Source organism: Osmerus eperlanus, chromosome 19 (genome assembly GCF_963692335.1).
Source record: "Osmerus eperlanus chromosome 19, fOsmEpe2.1, whole genome shotgun sequence".
NCBI lineage: Eukaryota > Metazoa > Chordata > Actinopteri > Osmeriformes > Osmeridae > Osmerus > Osmerus eperlanus.
The window spans coordinates 12,833,106-12,848,397 of NC_085036.1; the positions used below are offsets into that span (position 1 = coordinate 12,833,106).

At 45.8% G+C, this 15,292-nt stretch overlaps 2 protein-coding genes across 2 annotated transcripts; one reads left to right on the forward strand and one right to left on the reverse strand.

Annotated features, from left to right (window-relative positions):
• Positions 1 to 529: 529 nt before the first annotated feature.
• LOC134039910 (protocadherin beta-15) lies at positions 530 to 4,844 on the reverse strand. Its single transcript, XM_062486074.1, has 4 exons — positions 2,128 to 4,844; positions 1,454 to 1,515; positions 1,158 to 1,270; positions 530 to 984 (listed from the first exon to the last, which is right to left on the reverse strand). Exons 1-4 carry the CDS (start codon positions 4,645 to 4,647, stop codon positions 704 to 706), a joined length of 2,976 nt encoding a protein of 991 aa, XP_062342058.1. The 5' UTR covers positions 4,648 to 4,844; the 3' UTR covers positions 530 to 703.
• A 6,462-nt stretch (positions 4,845 to 11,306) lies between these two features.
• LOC134039921 (fibroblast growth factor 18-like) lies at positions 11,307 to 14,706 on the forward strand. Its single transcript, XM_062486115.1, has 5 exons — positions 11,307 to 11,780; positions 12,856 to 12,895; positions 13,011 to 13,188; positions 13,379 to 13,485; positions 13,737 to 14,706. Exons 1-5 carry the CDS (start codon positions 11,749 to 11,751, stop codon positions 14,037 to 14,039), a joined length of 660 nt encoding a protein of 219 aa, XP_062342099.1. The 5' UTR covers positions 11,307 to 11,748; the 3' UTR covers positions 14,040 to 14,706.
• The last annotated feature ends 586 nt before the right edge of the window (positions 14,707 to 15,292 follow it).

Here is a 15,292-nt window from a genome sequence, read left to right on the forward strand (position 1 = left end):
CTACTTGTGTGATCCTTCACTCAAGGATCCTTCACTCAAGTACAAGTACAGATATTTTTGTGTGTATTTTTGCATATTTTTCTCCTATTATTATTGGCAGCATAACCAGAATTATGAAATGAAAATATATAATTGATGCAAAATGATCTCAAACACGGCTGTATGGATGAGGTTAAATCAGTAGGCTATGTTTTAGCTTTCTCTTCATGTCTGTTAAATGAAGGGAAATCAGGTATTTTGAAATAGATAGATAGATAGATAATAACTATTTGGGGTTAATAATCACACCTTCCTCTTATGTTCCTGGTGAATCAGACCAATCAAATTTTCTCTCTGAAATGTTGTAAGTCTGAAAAGAAATCTAAAAACAGAAAATAAAATTTTCTATTTAAAAAAAGAATTATGAGTTCTGGTTAATGAGGCCTACAGGCCATAATTGGCGACAAAAAATCAACCCTTGTAAGAACTTAAGTTGATGAAAAACATCTAACACAACACCAGGTGATAAAAAAAGCATGAATTATAGATTTATAATCAGCTTTAATGGTACGATCATTTTGGACCGGGAACACAGAATGAATAAACATGAAACAAACACAACAGGAAGGTTGAATGAAGACATCAATAAATCGCCACTGACAGTCGAAGGAGTTCTCAAACGGTAGAATGGTTCAGTGTTCAGTCTCTAAAGGTTCAGTGTCCCTCATTTGAAGAAGTGGTTGTTGATCAGGGCATGCTCTCTCTCCAGACCCTGCTCGTAGTGAGTGACCAGCCTCCTCTTCTTCCCAAAGGTGGAGAATGAGTTGTAGACGTCCAGCTCCCCTCTCAGGGCTGGCTTTAGCGTGCAGTACCCAGACGGCGTGCCGGGTATGTAAATGTTGTGCTGATAGTCCAGTGGAGGCTGGGCTGAGGGGGGCTGCGTGTACCTCGGGGTCCAGGAATGGGTTGGGACCCCCCCGACTCCTTGCTGGGGCATCTTGTAGTCTGTTACCATAGCAAATCACGTCATTAGATGATTTTCTGCGATGATTACAAGACTGTTTATTAATGTAGGGGGCTGTGGCTTTCAGTGGTTTGTCTGTTAGTGTGCATTTGAATTTGTTTGTTTCAGTCATGTGACAGGAAACAGTGGAGGTGGTCCGTGGTGTGGTACGTACCCCGGGCGTGGCTTCCCCAAGTCCAGTACTGAGGGGGTGCAGGGCAGGAGAAGCCATCTGGATCCTGCCTGGGCCTCAGTGGAAGGGTCCGCTCCATGTTCACAGAGCTGAAGCTTTGGAGAGGAAATGGAAAAAGGTCGCACATTTACAAAATGTACACCAAGGGGGCCTCGTATTTGTGCACGTGTGTGAGTGTGTGACTGGAAGTGTGCGTACGTGTGTGTGTGTGTGTGTGTGTGTGTGTGTGTGTGTGTGTGTGTGTGTGTGTGTGTGTGTGTGGTGGTGGTGGGGTTCACCTCTTGTGTGCTGAATTCCGTTGATTTTTTGTCAATGTCCAGTCCTTGTTTGCTTGCTTGAGCTGGAAAAATAGCATACAGGCAAAACTATGAGACATAGAATAACATAGCAGATATGTGATTAAGGGACAGCTCATCCACAGTAGCCTAATGATTCACTAAATGCACTGTGATTGTTGTGTTGCCCCCATGTGGTGTGATGTAACGTACAATTTTAAACGCGACATAAAGAATGCATCCCTTTAAGTATGTAAGTATGTAGACAGTTAAATAATTTAGCCCATATTATTTAGGCTACATCGTTTAGCATTTAGGCGCGCGAACAGAATACGGCACAGGCTGCACCTATTTGGATGAGGTAAAAAAAAAACAAAGAAACAAATAACATAATACGAGACGATACCGTTCATCGACCTGTTATATTTGTATTTCAACGATTATTTCAAATTGTTATTTTATTTAATTTCATATTTGTGACACTAGTTTTAGTTATAGGACGTCCTGTATGCAAAACGATCGTGCGTAATGGCACGTGAAAGGCATTCATTTTATTCCGAACACTAAACACAAGTTTGATAGTTATTCTCATGTATTATAATGACATTATCATTTTAAATACATATCAAAAAATAATAACATATTTGAAAACGTTGGTCCCTTGATGTAACATTTACCTCGTTTGGACTTGTAGCTCCGTTGTTGACGAGCTGCCTGCTGTCGTGTAAGTTCCATGCCGAGACGAGGTACTCGCTGGTCTTGGTGTTGTTCTGCGGCGCTTCAGTTATCGGGCTGCATGGCTTCAGGAACATGAAATCACTTTTGGAGGATTCCGGGGTCAGACACATCTTGTAGCAGTATGCCTGGGACAGCGGGCCGCTGCTACCGGGCTCCACGCACTTCGTGCTTCCTTTGGTGCCTGTGGATATCTGCACGTTAAGATTGGACTTCTTGTACACGTCCGTGGCGGACTCTTCTGACGGAAACCCGCAGCAAGCGCTGACAGACGAACTGTAACCTCGAATGGAATGTCTGTCCCTGTAACCCTTTATCGTTGCCAGGACAATAATAGCCACCAGAAACGTGAACGAGATGGCGCCCAGGGATACTATTAAGTACAAAGTAAGGTTAGAGCGGTACTGGGGGCTCAACGCGAGGTCGCCGAAATCAGGCTGCAATTCTGGCACGCTGTCAACAACTGACAGGATGATGGAAACTGTGGCCGAGAGCGGCGGATGACCGTTGTCCTTGACCAGGATGTCCAGCCTTTGCCTTATGGGGTCTTTATCAACCAAACGGCGAATCGTCCTGATTTCACCCGTGTACAGGGCAACGCTGAACAAACTGGGGTCTGTAGCCTGCAGCACCTGATAGAAAAGACGCGAGTTTTGACCTGCGTCTGAGTCCGTCGCAGTGATTTTCGTCACAAGGTAACCAGCATCCACTGTTCTGGGCACCACTGCAGTTGCCGCCGTGCCGTTTACTGGTGCAGGTGATACGATGACAGGAACATTGTCATTTTGGTCCAGAATAAACACGTTTACAGTAACGTTGCTGCTCAGTGGAGGGAAGCCGGCATCTTGCGCTTTGACCAAAATCTGAAAGTTTCTTAGCTGCTCGTGGTCGAATGAACGCAGCGCGTAAATGTTGCCGTTGTCAGAGTTTATGGACACGTAGGTGGACACGGGCATCCCCTGTATGTCGCCCTCCAGGATAGAGTAGGAGAGATATGAGTTTTGGTCCCAATCTGGATCAATGGCCGTTATGGAGCAAATCGAGGCTCCTGGTGCGTTATTCTCCGTCAAATACACTGTGTAGGAAGGCTGCTTGAATCGGGGCGCGTTGTCATTCATGTCTGACACTTCGACGAGTATTGTTTTCCTTGTAAATAGAGGAGGCGCACCCATGTCTCTCGCGGTGAGTGTTATATTATACTCGGGCACTCTCTCTCTGTCAAGAAAGTCACTAGTGACTAATGTGTAGTAGTTCTTAAAAGAGGAATGGAGCTGGAAAGGGACGTGATGCGGAATTTCACAGTCAACATTCCCATTTTCACCGGAGTCCTTGTCCATTACGCTGATAACGGCTATGACCGTTCCTGGAGGCGCGTCCTCTTGGACAGGTGTAGAGACGGACGTTAAAATCACCTCGGGAAGGTTGTCATTCACGTCTAAGATATTAACCAGCACTTTACAGTGAACAGCCACGGCCGATGGACCCTTATCTTTAGCTTGAACATATATCTCGTGCATTCGAGCCTTCTCATAATCAATTAGTCCTTTGACTTTGATCTCTCCGGTTCCCGAGTCAACGCTGAAAAGCTCGCGCACCTTCATGGGAGCATGCCCACTGAATGAGTACGTGATATCAGCGTTTGGACCCTCATCAAGATCTGAGGCATTTAGCTTAATCACCACTGTGCCTTTAGGTGCATTTTCCACAAGCCTCACTCTGTAAAACGACTGGTCGAACACCGGCGCGTTGTCATTTGCATCCAAAACTGTTATGTTGATCTGTGCAGTTCCAGAGCGCTCGGGCGAGCCTCCGTCCACAGCAGTCAGAACCATCTGGTGTGTTTTCTGATGCTCTCTGTCCAGCGAGTTCTCCAGAACTAATTCCGCAAATTTGCTGCCATCACTTCGCGTCTGAATGTCCAAAACAAAATGTTCGTTCACACTTAACAAATATGAGCGCAGAGAATTGCTGCCGACATCCAGGTCCTGCGCGCTCTCCAAAGGAAAGCGTGATCCGGTAACCGCGGACTCGGATATGTCCAAATTAAACTCGCCCCACGGAAAACTGGGAGAATTGTCATTCACGTCTAAAATCTCTACCTCTACTCTGTAGAGTTCTAAAGGGTTTTCTATGACCACTTGCAGATGAAAGGAGCACGAAATGCTTTGCTCACAGAGTTCCTCGCGATCTATTCTTTCATTAACAAACAAAACTCCGTTTTCTAAATTCACCTCCAGGTACTGTTTTTTTGCACCTGACACAATTCGAAACCTGCGAGCAGAAAGTCTCTCGACATCTAAGCCCAGGTCTTCCGCAATATTTCCAACAAAAGCCCCGTGCTCCAGTTCCTCGGGGATTGAGTAGCGAATTTGTCCCCAAACTAAATCCAGGACGCACGCTAGTGCCAGACAGGTCACCTGCCATTTTCGCGACAGTCGTCTCTTCGCACCTCGTAGGTCCATTTGCACAAAGCCAAGTCCGGATTAATTAAACAAATGCGGGAACAGTGCCATAAGATAACGTTTCTAGAAACCTGTCAAGAAGTCTATACATTTAAAGTAAATGTAACACAAACATTAAACTGAATCTAATCTGACGGACGGACTGCATCCAAAACTTGAAGCTGACGCAGTGGTCAGTCTCGTGCCATCCGAGTGAATGTCTGCGAACATTGTGAGTGAAGAGGAGAGGAGAGAGGGAGGGTTTGGAGGCGGCTCGCACTGATTAGCTTTGTTGTGCTCTGTCTGTGTGAGCGCGCGTGTGTGCGTGTGTGCGTGTTTATTGGCTCAATCCCAGCATCCCAAAACAAAAATTGACATCTGTTCTTAAACCCATTTCAATTGCAACACAGTAATTTTTAGCAAAAATCAAACTCATCACAAGCGCCAAACGTTTACAAATAGGAGACTAAAACCACACATTAAACAAAACTATCCTCCAAGGAGGAAAATAAAATGCATTATTTTTTTGTTGTTGACAGGAACAGGCTCCTTTCAGCACAGCTTTCTCCTGTTTCAGTAAATCCAGCTTTCTTTTAAAACATGTCTGAGGAAAAATAGGTTTCTTTAAACACATTTTAAGACGGATTCGTTATAGGAAGAGGCCGGGGTTTCGACATTCCGTCTCCTCACCGGGGATAGGTCATTCTTTCATCCCTCCATCACACTGCACCTCTGTCAAATTCAGTCCAATCCCCTTGTTTTAAATAAGATCAAAACACAATCTGTCTACAGGAATGAAACCGCGGCAGATGGCGAGGTTCTCCTTGGGCTCGTGCTCTTTTTAATTAATGGAGTGGGGATTAGAGGGCATTTATCCAGGATCGTTATAGCGAACAGAAGAATTAAGATATTTTGTGAGAAATAATCCCGTGGCTATCCGTGGGATGCACGTGCTGGTAGTTACATTGACCTGCTTAAAAACCGCCTTAAGTGCATTCTCAACGTTATTTAACCCAAAGTGGAAACATAACTAGACTGCTAAGTGGCCGGTCATTTCAGAACAAACACATTAACGGATAAAAAATACAAAGAGATTACAACACACACACACACACATTCACTATAGGCCTATATAAATGCCCCACATAATCCATTCGAACGTGGTTTTATTTACAGACCAAAGTAAAGCTGTGAAACGACAGATGTGCATACGGCACAGTAGATTATATAGGGCAGTTATCAGATTTAACCTGGTTCCAGATATAGCTTCATAGCCTACGCGTGCCACATTGGCTTGTGCAGAGGCAATTTCAGGTATCCTATTAAATCAGCTAACCGTTACGAAATGTGAAAGTTACACGCCACCATGGTTATGAGAAGAGAAAGCCAAGAAATGATTAAAACCAACTTTTATCAGTGTTTCACAGTGCCAGTAGAGGGAGGCAAACTCTCAATATTAGCCTGAATTACCTGAGTCAACTATGGTCTCTATTTGTCTCTATCCATTTGTCCAAAACGTCTGTTCACCAACCACTCCTCCCGTTCCATTTTACATTTACATTTTAGTCATTTAACAGACGCTCTTATCCAGAGCGACTTACAGTAAGTACAGGGACATTCCCCCGAGGCAAGTAGGGTGAAGTGCCTTGCCCAAGGACACAACGTCATTTGGCACAGCCGGGAATCGAACTGGTAACCTTCAGATTACGAGTCCGACTCCCTAACCGCTCAGCCACCTGACTTCCAGAGATGGTGCTGGGTGCCACAGACACAGAATGCCAGGAATGTGTTCAATGCTATCTCCCTGCAACTCTCTCCTCTCTCTATTTCCATCTCTCCTCTCTCTCTCTCTCTTTCCATCTCTCTCCCACTCTTTCTCCCTCTCTATCTCTCCCTCCCAGCACAGCATACACAAACATGTATGAGGTCAGGCAGAGTTGTGTGCATGTCTGGAACGTCCATCAATCTGGATGAGGGCAGATTCAACCAGTCTGTCTATGCAATGGAGAAACAATGGCAGGGGGATAAAATACTAATCAAACACACTCAGTGTGGGCCACAGGAAGGATAGAGAGAGCGAGAGAGATGGAGAGAGCGAGAGAGAGTAAAAGAGAGTGAGCTACAGGAAGAGAGAGATAGAGGGGGGGGGGGGTGAGAAACAGAAAGTGAGACACAGAGAGAGCGAAAGAGAGAGGTAGAGAGCGAGCAAGAGAAACAGATAGAGAGGGGGAGAGAATGAGAGGGAGAGATAGAAAGGGGATCTAAGGAGAACTACCGTGGCAGCTACAGCACCTGTTAATCAGCTGTGTAAACATCAGGATTCCCTCGGAAAAGCAACACAGACCCGAGTAGGAAAATGCCGCAGTCAAGAGTCCTGGCTTGCACCTGGACGCAGAACATATGTTAAAAAGCGTGGTTTCAAAACACCTACAGAGACCACAGACTTGAAGATACTACCAACATATGAATACGACATGGAAGAATAAGGACAAAGCTCTTAAGAGGTGAATGAATGAATCAAATCACTCATCTGAACTTTTATCCAGTGATATACGGGAACTGAGGGGGGGCTAGAGATTCTTTTGAATATGCAACCTCTTGGTCTGCAGTCAAATGTTCTGCGACTGAGCTACACCCACCTGTCTCCAAGATGTGAATCTTAACAAGACTCAGTGTGAAGTTCCACCATGAGCCACATGGAGGCAGCACTGTCGACATCACATCTAACAGCTGCATGTTGTCATTTGCGTAACATATCAGTTGAGTTTGCTCTGGTGCCCCACATGCAGGTGTAGCTTGATAACACCAGAGATACAGAAAATATCTGTGAATAAGAGGATAACAAGAGCTTGAGTCAAGCTAGCAAAGCCAAGGACAAACACCTGCCTGCCACCTGGAGCAGCACAAACGAACACATCACACAACTCTTTCTTTCTCTGCCTTTGGCTAAGTGTGGCAGAGGATCAAAAGTTGACCTTGGTGTGTGTGTGTGTGAACAGGTGTGTGTGTGTGTGTGTGTGTGTGTGCGTGTGCGTGTGTGAGAAACAGAAATGAGTACAATAATAAGTATATTCACACTGAAACCCCATTGGTTTTTTTCAGTCCACGAGACACAGATAATGGGGCATTATTATGCTAAAAGTTCAAACTATATTAATACGTGAGTGTTATTTATTCATAACACTGCAACTATTTGATTCTTCATCCACAATCTTTATTCATGTAATTAATGTTGTTATTGTGGCGATCGATCTGGTCCTCTCATTTCAATGCACTTCTCAGTCCATCATCAATCCTTCTCGCTGTTCGTTTAGATTACTTCTGCGATGACACTGGAGTGTTTGTCACACAACTGTGCGTCCCTCCAGCCTCTCTACCCCAGGTTCGGCACCATCACCCTGTCTGACAGGCCCAGGGAAACCATGTTCCACAACACAGACCTCCAACACGACCTCACACTTCAGGTCCCTGACAACCGCCAATCCTGGGAGACAACTTCCTGTAATGGGAAGGTTTCCTCCAATCACGTTGCAGCTTTGGTATGAGTGACAGGAGGCTCAAGCAGAAGGCCACGGCTGTCTGATGTGTCCCATACAAATACTGTGTTTTAGTCTAAAGTTACTCCAATACAGTCTACGACAGCGATATTCAGGTCAAGTCTTTCCACTAAATATGGTTCTGTTGTTTTAAAAAATCTCTTCAAGCTCTTTGTGGTTTACTAACCTTCAAATAGTTAATTCAGAGACACATGCACTGGCAGCCCATGTTCTCATGCAGTTCACCCAAACCAGTAGGTTTTATATCTCTCACAGGAACAACATGTCATCTGTCTGTAGTTAGGGGAAAGGTGGATTCTACCTTCAACACAACTTTAACCTTTAAACCAATTTAGTTTTTATTACAACTTAGGGACAATGTGTGCTGTACTACAAGTAGTCAGTGAACTTCTTCTAGCCTTCTCCTTTAACCTCATTATGTCTCTCTCTCTCTCTCCCTCTCTCTCCCTCTCTCTCCCTCTCTCTCCCTCTCTTTCTCCACCTCTCACTTACTCTATCCTTGTCTCTCTCACACACACAAACACACACAAACACACACACTGTCTCGCTCTCTATCCCTGTCTTTCTCTCACACACAGTCTATTGCTCACTCCCCCTCTCTCTCTTCCTTTCTATTGCTCCCTCGCCCTATCCCTCTTCCTTTCTCTTGCTCTCTCTCTCTCCCTGTCCCCCTCTCTCTCTCTCTCTTTCTCTCTCACTTGTTCAACACTCCCAGCAGATAATCTATTCCAGAGAAAAGCAACGGTGGAAAGCGCATAACAAGTGCACATACTTCTCCTCGCGCCAAGAGTGAAATAATAAAGCGAGAGGAAAAATTGGAGTGGGAGACAGACAGAAAGGGTGGGAGCCTGGGAGAGAAATACATTGTTTATTCTAACTCAAAGTTAGGCTTTTTGTTGTGGTGGGGACCTGTCTTACATTACGTCTGAACTGCTTTCAAAGTCAGGAAAGGCAAAGGATGAGCCAAGACAGACTGTTTGTCTGACTGTCTGAGCGTCAGAGAGAGAGAGAGGGAGAGAGAAGGATATATAGAGAGAGTTAGAGAAAGAGAGAGGGAGAGAGGGAAAGAGGGAGAGAGGGAAAGAGGGAGAGAGAGGGGGATATATAGAGAGAGAGGGAGAGAAAGAGAGAGGGAGGGAGAGAGGGATATATAGAGAGAGAGGGAGAGAAAGAGAGAGGGAGAGAGAGAGAGGGATATATAGAGAGAGGGAGAGAAAGAGAGAGGGAGAGAGGGAAAGAGGGAGAGAGAGAGGGATATATATAGAGAGAGGGAGAGAAAGAGAGAGGGAGAGAGAGGGGGGAAGGAGGGCAAGTGAGAGAGGGAGAGAGAAGGGGAGGGAGAGAGCAACTCTTAGGATATGTTCTGTGTGACAAGATGTAAGTCATGATAAAAGACCTTCACGACAAGTTCTACTGTATTTACACCATGACAGCCTCTGCAGAATAGATTTACAATAGACACAGTAGTGCTTACACACTGACTACAAGCTTGAACCATGCACACTGCAAATGGGGGACTTCACAGCTTAACTCTGTTTTTCCTCACATCTTAACCCAGAGTGGAGAGAGGCATCATGTGTTCACTGGAGCAGGAGGTTATCCAATCACAGCAAAAGTGTCAAGTCAAAAGCTCAAATGAAGTTAGGCAGAGTGTGGGTTTGTTGTACCAGGCCCAGTACTGTGAAACAGGTCTTTTTGGCCAGGTTCAGTGGCCTCGTATGGAACCTGTTAGCCCTGTCTAACAATGCTCACCCTTATACTGTGTTAGGGCCTATAGCCTGCAAAACAGCAGTGATGAGGAGGTCGATCAGTGACAATGATTTGACCTCTCCCTGTGAGGGTCATCTATCAAGTTTATCATAAGGCATGCTGTGTGTTTTGGAGGGTAGGAGGGAGAGAAAGAGGGAGAGAGAGAATAAGAGAGAGGGAGGGAGGGAGGGAGGGAGGGAGGGGGGGAGAGGGGGAGAGGGGGAGGGGGAGAGTGAGGAAGAGGAAGAGAGAGAGATATATATAGAGAGAGAGGGAGAGAAAGAGAGAGGGAGAGAGAGAGAGGGATATATAGAGAGAGGGAGAGAAAGAGAGAGGGAGAGAGGGAAAGAGGGAGAGAGAGAGGGATATATATAGAGAGAGGGAGAGAAAGAGAGAGGGAGAGAGAGGGGGGAAGGAGGGCAAGTGAGAGAGGGAGAGAGAAGGGGAGGGAGAGGGAGAGGGAGAGAGAGAGAGAGAGAGAGAGAGAGAGAGAGAGAGAGAGATAGAGAGAGAGAGAGAGAGAGAGAGAGAGAGAGAGAGAGAGAGAGAGAGAGAGAGAGAGAGAGAGAGAGAGAGAGAGAGAGAGAGAGAGAGAGAGAGAGGAAGGGGGCCTTTGGCTGGCCGGTTCGTCTGCGGTTCCAAGGCGGCGAGAGGAGTGGGGAGCTCGTGGTATTGTTGAATCTCCGAAAAATGTTCATTTTGGATCCCCGTCTCTGCTTACATACCACGCGAACTCCCTCCCTTATTTCCTTATATGTCTCATTCTCTTACGCTTTTCATTAGTCTTCTCAATTGAAGTTTCGTTTCAAGTTTGCCTGAACACTACCCAGACATGTGAAACGGAAAGGCCAACGGAACACATACGCCTAATTCCAAATGTGACAGACCACAGGTCGGCTGCAAACTACCCACATCGGATGTGGCGGCGGCCATATCACACAGGCACAGTCCGGCGGGCTAAAACGACCGGCGAAAGGGGAAAGGACTTTGTTTGTACGGTCACTTGTATGAACCTAAAGCAAAATATTAATGTAAGCCTACCGTCTTCAGAGAGCAGGTTCATTGGGCGTCTGCGGTTCATACATGTACCGTAGGTTTATAGGGGTGTGAACGTTTCCACATACCCTCATGCGCAACTCCACGGAACTCCGCTTTTCTAACCTCAAACTTTCTGTAAGGCTAAGCACAAATTTGACAGACACAGACATGACTGAAAGACAACATTCTAATTGAGTTATATCTTTATATCAGTAACGTTCAATCATTTCTTACGTATTGATTATCTCGAACTAGCGCTGCAAATGACTGAGATTAGGTGACACCGCATCCTGTAACTTTTCTCCACCTGAATCTCACCCCGAAGCCTGAACAAACGCACACGGAAAACAACTGCTGCATTTACAAGTCAAGAGAAGGAAAGAGAATGAAAGGATAAGACAATACCAAAAGCCTAACCTCAAAAAAGCAACTCAAAACTCAAACAGGATGGAGAACGCCTAGTCTACCAGCACGTTAATTCCCCTCACCTTTTCATCCTCGTCATTAACATCATCCGGAGTAGGACGGGACTCGGGACATTGTGTAGTCTATAAATCCGCGTTCACTTTTTGGCTACAGTGACATCACTAAACCCATTCCTCTCCGCCAGCATCCTTCCTGATCAATGTGCCCGGTGTGTGCTGCTGATGCCCGCACGGATTGTTGCTCTTCCCCGATCCATCCTTCAACGAGCGGATCTGTGGAGGAATCCCCGGTCAAAGTGCCTGACTTTCCCTGGCCTGGATAGCGGCTTGGTCACGGCAGCTACGCTCAAGCGATGACTTATATCCTCTCAACTCTGGTCCTGTTGTAAGTGAAATGTGCCTTAATGGAACTCGACACGTGGAGTTTTCTTGAATCTGTTACAGTTTAGCCCTGGACTTACATGATATCTGCATGTTGAAGTCGAATGAAAATGCAGTTCCGTTATCATCCACGTGTGAGGTTCTGTGTGTGAGACGCGCGCATGTGTTTGTAGTTGGGCCATAGGGTAGCCATGTGGGCGCAGCAGGTGTGGTTTCTCGCGCGTTGTATAGCTCAGACATTATACAGATTCCATATGCATTCTGGTGACATAGTTATTTACTAGCAGCGAGCGTAAAAATATCAACTTTTGCGTGGTAAAATACTAGATACCTTTACTGTTGCCTTTGTCTAAGTTACAAGTGAGAAAATGTGCTTAAAGGTGGACTCACATTGACGTCAATCCATGTCATAATTATTCTTTCGCAATGTGTACGGATTCGTTGGCAGTTTATTTAATCGACAAGAGTCTGTGTAGAAGTCTTATAGGTTGAAGCTGTTTTTGATTATGTTTAGCTTTCCGTGATATGCAAATCCCCACTTTTAATTTGGCATCCACAGACGTCTGCGTGGCTAAGCCTGAAGCAGGTATGCCGGTAAATGAACACCGCTTTATTACGAGAAGTTTCCCCGTTCCCAGCTTCCCCTTCCTCACCATCTCCCCCAAATCCTAGTCAACAGAGACACCATCTGATTTGACCACGTTTGTCTCAGAGGTAAAACCGAGGCTGTACAGAAGTAGACTGCAGTGGAAGTAGAGCAGACATCTGTGTCTGCTTTGGCCCAGCTGTAGGCTACATTCCAGGCATACATCTGGAGAGCGCGGGGGGTGGGAACCAGGCAGGCCTCCCTAATGAGCACACCGCCAGGAGGCTATGGGGTGGAGATGAAACGTTGGATAGAACCAAAGTCTCTGCCTTTGCCTAGCCAGGGCCAGGCTCAGCGTTACTAATTCATGGACATGACTGAAGCTGTGCGTGCACGGTTTACCAAGATGGAGGAGAGAGGAAGTGGTGGATGGATGGATGGGGTGGATGGATGGATAGAGGAGGTGTAGTGAATAATATTCTCTTGTTCTCAGATCTGTCCAGGCTTTGTGGGTGGTTTGCAGTCCCCTGGAGGTGAATACATACACAAACATCATAAATGGGCTAGCTTGCCTATAATTAATAAACACAAATATACCCACATAACGACTAATACTGTCTCACACGCTGCCTGGTCTTCTTATTGCAGGTGTTAGCGGCGGACAACGTTAACTTTGGGGTCCACGTGGAGAATGAGACCCGGGTGCGAGACACGATGAGTCGACGTCACCACAGGGTGTACCAGCTGTACAGCAGGACCAGCGGGAAACATGTCCAGGTTCTGGGGAGGAGGATCAGCGCCGAGGGAGAGGATGGGGACAAATATGGTACCGTGCACCCGACACCTAACACTGTCAACCTATCTGTCTGTCTAGTATTTCTATCCATTTATCTATTTCATGTTCACCAGGCATACATACAGAACACATACACCAAGGCATGACCCTATACAATATCAACACTTTTTATTTCGATTCCCCTGTTCATCCTTTGTTTTTGTGTGCTGGTGTTTTGAAGCCCAGTTAGTTGTGGAGGCAGACACGTTCGGTAGCCAGGTGAGAATCCGTGGAAGAGAGACCGACTTCTACCTCTGCATGAACCGTCGAGGCAAGCTTATTGGAAAGGTGAGAAAATTAGCATACAGTACGTAGTGTGACTTTAATTTGACAAACTCCCTCCTCTCGGCTGTGATTGCAATGGTTTTTTCCCTTACCGGTGAATCTGTTAGGTCCTACGGGGGATAGCTCAGTACCGGTGCGTTTGACAGCAAATCAAGAAGTCACAGGTTCAAATCCACCCTTGGTTCAAAGCATCCGTTGATTGAAAACATTTTTTTATTATTATTATTAAGTCGTCTCCTGTTTGTGTGTTTCAGAGGGCGAGCAATCGCAGTGCCGACTGCGTCTTCATAGAGATGGTGTTGGAGAACCACTACACAGCCCTCCTGTCAGCTTGCTACCCCGGCTGGTACGTGGGCTTCACCAAGAGGGGTCGGCCCCGGCGCGGGTCACAGACACTCCCCAACCAGCAGGACGTCCACTTCCTGAAACGCCCCCCCGTGGGGGAGCAGCCGGACCTTCAGCCGTTCCGCTTCACCCCCGTCAACAAGAGGAAGAAGGTGAGAGGGATCAGACCCACTCATACGCCCGGCCCCACAGAGACCCTAGCTCCCTCGTAGCAGATAAGACCTGGAGCTGAAACACCCAAACCGACACCCATCTCCTCAGAGACCCTGGCTTTCTCGTAGCAGGGCTGAAACACCCAAACCGACACCAAGATCCTCTGAAATTCTGTCTCCCTCATAGCAGTGGGCTCTGAGCCCTACAGCTAACCAATTCAGAATTCAGAACACCCTCCGAAGACAGAAACTAGTGAACACGTTGATAGACACCAAGACTGACTACGGTGGTGTACAATTCAAGATGACTAAATGCAATGTTAGTTACACTTACAAGAAACTGATATTGATCTACACACTAAGTCCTTAAACACTCAAGACAACCGAACAATATAAGGTTCGTTCAACAATGAATACTCCAATCAAAGACATCTGATCTGCATTTCACGATTCACTCAAAAACCTCCAAACCCTTCCATAGACACCTGAACAATGTTTAGTACAGAAATCAAGACAAGAGAACTTGTCATGTTCTTTTCAGTCTTTACACTTTGTGTGGCAACTTTTTACTACCAAGTCCACATTTTCTGTGCCCCTGACTTTTCACTCCACATGTAAGGCTGTCGTACAAACTAGAACAGTATCTGTAATATTTCTTAGCTTCAATTACTGACCCAGACGATCTTACGTTGCTTATGGATTATGATATTAAAAGTTATTTATTTTGCTTGTTGTTTTAACTCGATTGTTTCTATAAAGAGGCTATATGCTTTTGAGCAGCAAAAGCCAAAAAAAAAAGCATATTTACAATTTTCAACATTGTGCTGAGAGACCTTTGTCCTCTCCCATATAATAGGATATGGGAGTCGGGTGGCTGAGCGGTTAGGGAATCGGGCTAGTAATCTGAAGGCCAGTTCGATTCCCGGCAGTGCCAAATGACGTTGTGTCCTTGGGCAAGGCACTTCACCCTACTTGCCTCGGGGGAATGTCATTGTACTTACTGTAAGTCGCTCTGGATAAGAGCGTCTGCTAAATGACTAAAATGTAAATGTAAAAATGTAGGATAGGTTATGTAAATCAGTACAGGGTTCCTCTGGAGAACAAATGCCCTCTGGTGGTCACTGAACATAAATGTAACATTTAACTCATGCAGAGAAAACTACAACATGACTGTTGCTCTTCATGAACATCTTCGGCCACAAAAGCGTGGATAACAGCATCTGCTAAAAGACTACAGAGAATGAAGACAATTCCAGAGAAAAGATGGTGAAATATCTGGGTGGTGGCCTCTACACCAGTGCCATGATCAGCAT

Bases quoted from the DNA above. Each gene is read 5' to 3' on its own strand.
- LOC134039910 (XM_062486074.1), bottom strand. From the start codon at position 4,647: ATGGACCTACGAGGTGCGAAGAGACGACTGTCGCGAAAATGGCAGGTG. The intron at 1,516-2,127 runs GTAAATGTTACA...CTATTTTTCCAG, and splicing joins GAGCTACAAGTCCAAACGAG to CTCAAGCAAGCAAACAAGGA. The intron at 1,271-1,453 runs GTGAACCCCACC...TCCTCTCCAAAG, and splicing joins CGGAATTCAGCACACAAGAG to CTTCAGCTCTGTGAACATGG.
- LOC134039921 (XM_062486115.1), top strand. From the start codon at position 11,749: ATGACTTATATCCTCTCAACTCTGGTCCTGTT. The intron at 13,189-13,378 runs GTACCGTGCACC...GGTGTTTTGAAG, and splicing joins AGAGGATGGGGACAAATATG to CCCAGTTAGTTGTGGAGGCA. The intron at 13,486-13,736 runs GTGAGAAAATTA...TGTGTGTTTCAG, and splicing joins GAGGCAAGCTTATTGGAAAG to AGGGCGAGCAATCGCAGTGC.